Raw genomic sequence first — 3,190 nt, forward strand, 5'->3', positions numbered from 1 at the left:
ATTATTTTACCCCTAAAATCATACGGATAATCGATCCAAATCAGTTAGGTATTGGGATATTGGCACGATATAACCAATATGGCCGATATGATACCAATGCTTGAAACCATGGATCGATCAGGCTAAGGGACCGATCTTGACTGATATTGATCTGATCCGATTTTTATAATTATGGTTCCAAGAACCTTAGATGGTGATCCAATGATTCAATAATACCCATAACTATTTGGATGAGCATCACATGGTGAGATGATGATCCAATGATTCTTGACGTCTTGTTCTCCAAATCCTTGTCGACCCCTCATTTTTTACACTTTTCTCAAAACTGTTGAATCATCATTTCGTTATATATCGCTCACCTAAATTGCTATGGCCCCCACGAGCAATGGACGCTAAAGAGAGGAGTCGGATGCCACAGGGCCACAACATAGGCAGGCAAACACGTCCAAACTCCAAAGCACTCCAAGCGTAATCCAAATCTGATTCTGAACTCTCCATACAGATTAGTCATTAGACGCAACAAAATGACGCAATCACACAGAAGAATGAAGAATCTATCTTTAAACTCCATCAGTCCTAGCCTTTCTCTCTCCCTCCACGCCTTCACGGTCTGTATCTCTTGAATTCTTCTGTCTCAATTCTTCACTGTATATCCCTCGATGGAGTGATCCACGAATTCTTCTCTCTTTCTCTCTCTCTCTAGTCTATATCCCTCGAGTTCAAATCAAGTTCGAGGGATATTATCAAGGTCACTTGCTCTTATCCCCTCTCCTTTATCCTCAAAACGAAACGAACCCAATCAATTACTATACAAAGTAATCCAAAGCGTGTCGACAAATCCCTCCTTCCCGTCTTACCCAGATAAATAAATGCAGTCTCAGATCCTCCCAATCTCTCGTTCTTTTTCCTCTTCTTCTTCGTCGTCTTCTGATTCTCATTTGATGGCGACAAAGACAATGCCATTCAGAGGAGATGAAGATCAGGATCGTCTTCTTTTCCCCTCAACATCGTTTGGGGGTGAAAAGGTCATGGAGAAGAGACCTCTGCTTTCCCGGGCTTCCAGCTATACCGGGACCGACGGCAACAACAACAACTTGAACCTGCAGCAGCAGAGGAGGCGGAGGATCAACAGCGACACCTCTCTTCCGTCTCTTTCTTCTCTACCTGTCCGTCGATATTCTTTGAGGCGGGACGTTGGGCACGCTGCTTCCGAGACGTTTTTGCTTACTCGTCTTAGCTTTAAGCTCTTGCGCTATCTGGGGTACCACTCCTTTCTCTCTCTTCTTGGACTTCTTGATGTTTTTGGGTTTTGGGTGCTCATATTGGCACTCTTGTTTGTTAGAATTGACAAAATTGTTGTTTGAATTGTGCACAACTAGTTTATAAGTGCCCTGTTCTGAGATTAAAATCTTTAATTTGAACAAGAGTGTTTTTCTTTCCTGTCATATAAGGTTCCATTCAGTGGTAAAGGCATTGCTTTTACGTAGTTTTGAATGATTGGAAGAAGAAAATGGATGTCGGAATAGTTCTGCTATTGGGGTACATTTTAACCATAACAAGTCCAAGCCCTTTTCTTTATAAATGTGCGGTGACTTTTCTATTGATTCTCTTAAGAGTATGTCGGGAAGAACTGGCTTGTGGGAATGACCTGTTTCTAACTTCTTGAGTCACTCCATAAAACTCAGAGTTTGATAAATTCATCTGGTCCTTCCAATTTATCTCCGTTTGCAAAACTTTGCAGTGATTGGATAGGGACAAATTTCATAAATTACAGACATGATATGTGTCATTGACATAGTTTCTGTGCATTAGATGGTTAAAGTATCAATTTTCTGGTTTGTAATTTTATACGGTTCAAGCATTGTTTTGGCCTTTTTCCTCCTGTATATTAAAACCCTTTATAGGATCAATTGTTGGCAATGACTCACTTTGTCTTAGGATGTTTGATGGGTTGGGTGTGGATCATAAGGTGCCATAGAGTACGTATCTTTGAAGCCCTAGGGTACTTAATCTTTGATCTTTTGATATTCTACAGTCCAGATGCTTTCATTTGCCCCTCAGAACACGTGAGTTAATGTCAGACTATAGCGTAAACTTTGACAAAATCTTGATGATTTGTGGGAGCAGCATGCCTGCCTTAGGTTCTTCTTGCTACATAGTTTCTACTATGCATTGCTAAATCTAGAAAGCGGCCCTTTTGAAGCCTGTGGATGTGTCGTGGGATATACATTTTACCAAATTGCAATTGTCTATGCTGTTTGCTTCTTCTTGTATTCATTGCCTCTGCTGGTCTGGACCTGAACTTGTGATCATATGCAATGGATCTGTTTCAATAGTTTTGTTTCAAGGTTTGACCTTGAATACCAATTCCTGTTAGTGGTGTTGCTGCTTTATCTTTCAGATTCAGTGGTTCATTCTTTTTCCATTGAACAAGAATCTTTTCTTTTAACTAAAATAAAAGTTTTTATGTGGGGCTGTTTGGTTTGTAAATTAACCTTCCCTGGCTTAATTCGCCATTTCTTTGGAACAAGTTTGCTGTCAAAGTAAGAATTTTCATGTCAAGCTTGTTACTTCCAATTGAATCCTCCTCAAACATTTCAAGATTTTGACAAGAAAAGTGTTTGCTAGGTCTTCTTATCCAGGATAATCATGTTCTTAAATCCCTTGAGTTTTTCCATTAAGTTGGCTTAATAAATTGATGGAAGCATTGGATATATTATTAAAAAATAAGGAAGTCAAATAGATGATCAGCTCTGGAGAAGGAAATCAATATAAGGGATGCCCACCAGGGTTCTTGTTATCGGAATCGGGGTTGGAATCTTGTTGGCTGAGACTGCCAGCGTCATGTCGGTGACGTCGTCATCTTCGCAAGATGATTCACCCCATCTTCTGTTTAAGGAGGTTTCAACGCCTCTTTCCTGGATGACTTTACAATCAGGCCCTAGTATGCAATCTCCACCAGCCCAGCCCAACCACTTTCATTCCTCTAGGACACTAGTGGGATCACACATCCACCACCGCTCATGTGAATATCTCAAAAAGCACAGGCAACCATCGTCTCCATTGCCAACGACACTTGATTTGTTATACCCCTTTCCCGCTAGGATACCGGCAGTCTGAATTGGACGCTTACTTGTCCTATATCTCTACCAAGATCTTTGATAGAAGTACCTTAACCATCACAACCATA

General features: G+C 40.7%; 1 protein-coding gene across 1 annotated transcript in view; it reads left to right on the top strand.

Annotated features, from left to right (window-relative positions):
- Positions 1 to 405: 405 nt before the first annotated feature.
- LOC122083478 (isoprenylcysteine alpha-carbonyl methylesterase ICME-like) overlaps positions 406 to 3,190 on the top strand; it is a 37,311-nt gene continuing 34,526 nt past the window's right edge. Inside the window, exon 1 of the mRNA XM_042651312.1 lies at positions 406 to 1,261. Coding sequence (XP_042507246.1) covers positions 870 to 1,261 — 392 coding nt within the window. The 5' untranslated portion in view covers positions 406 to 869. The remainder of the gene's footprint in view (positions 1,262 to 3,190) is intronic.

Source organism: Macadamia integrifolia, chromosome 1, assembly GCF_013358625.1.
Source record: "Macadamia integrifolia cultivar HAES 741 chromosome 1, SCU_Mint_v3, whole genome shotgun sequence".
Lineage (NCBI taxonomy): Eukaryota > Viridiplantae > Streptophyta > Magnoliopsida > Proteales > Proteaceae > Macadamia > Macadamia integrifolia.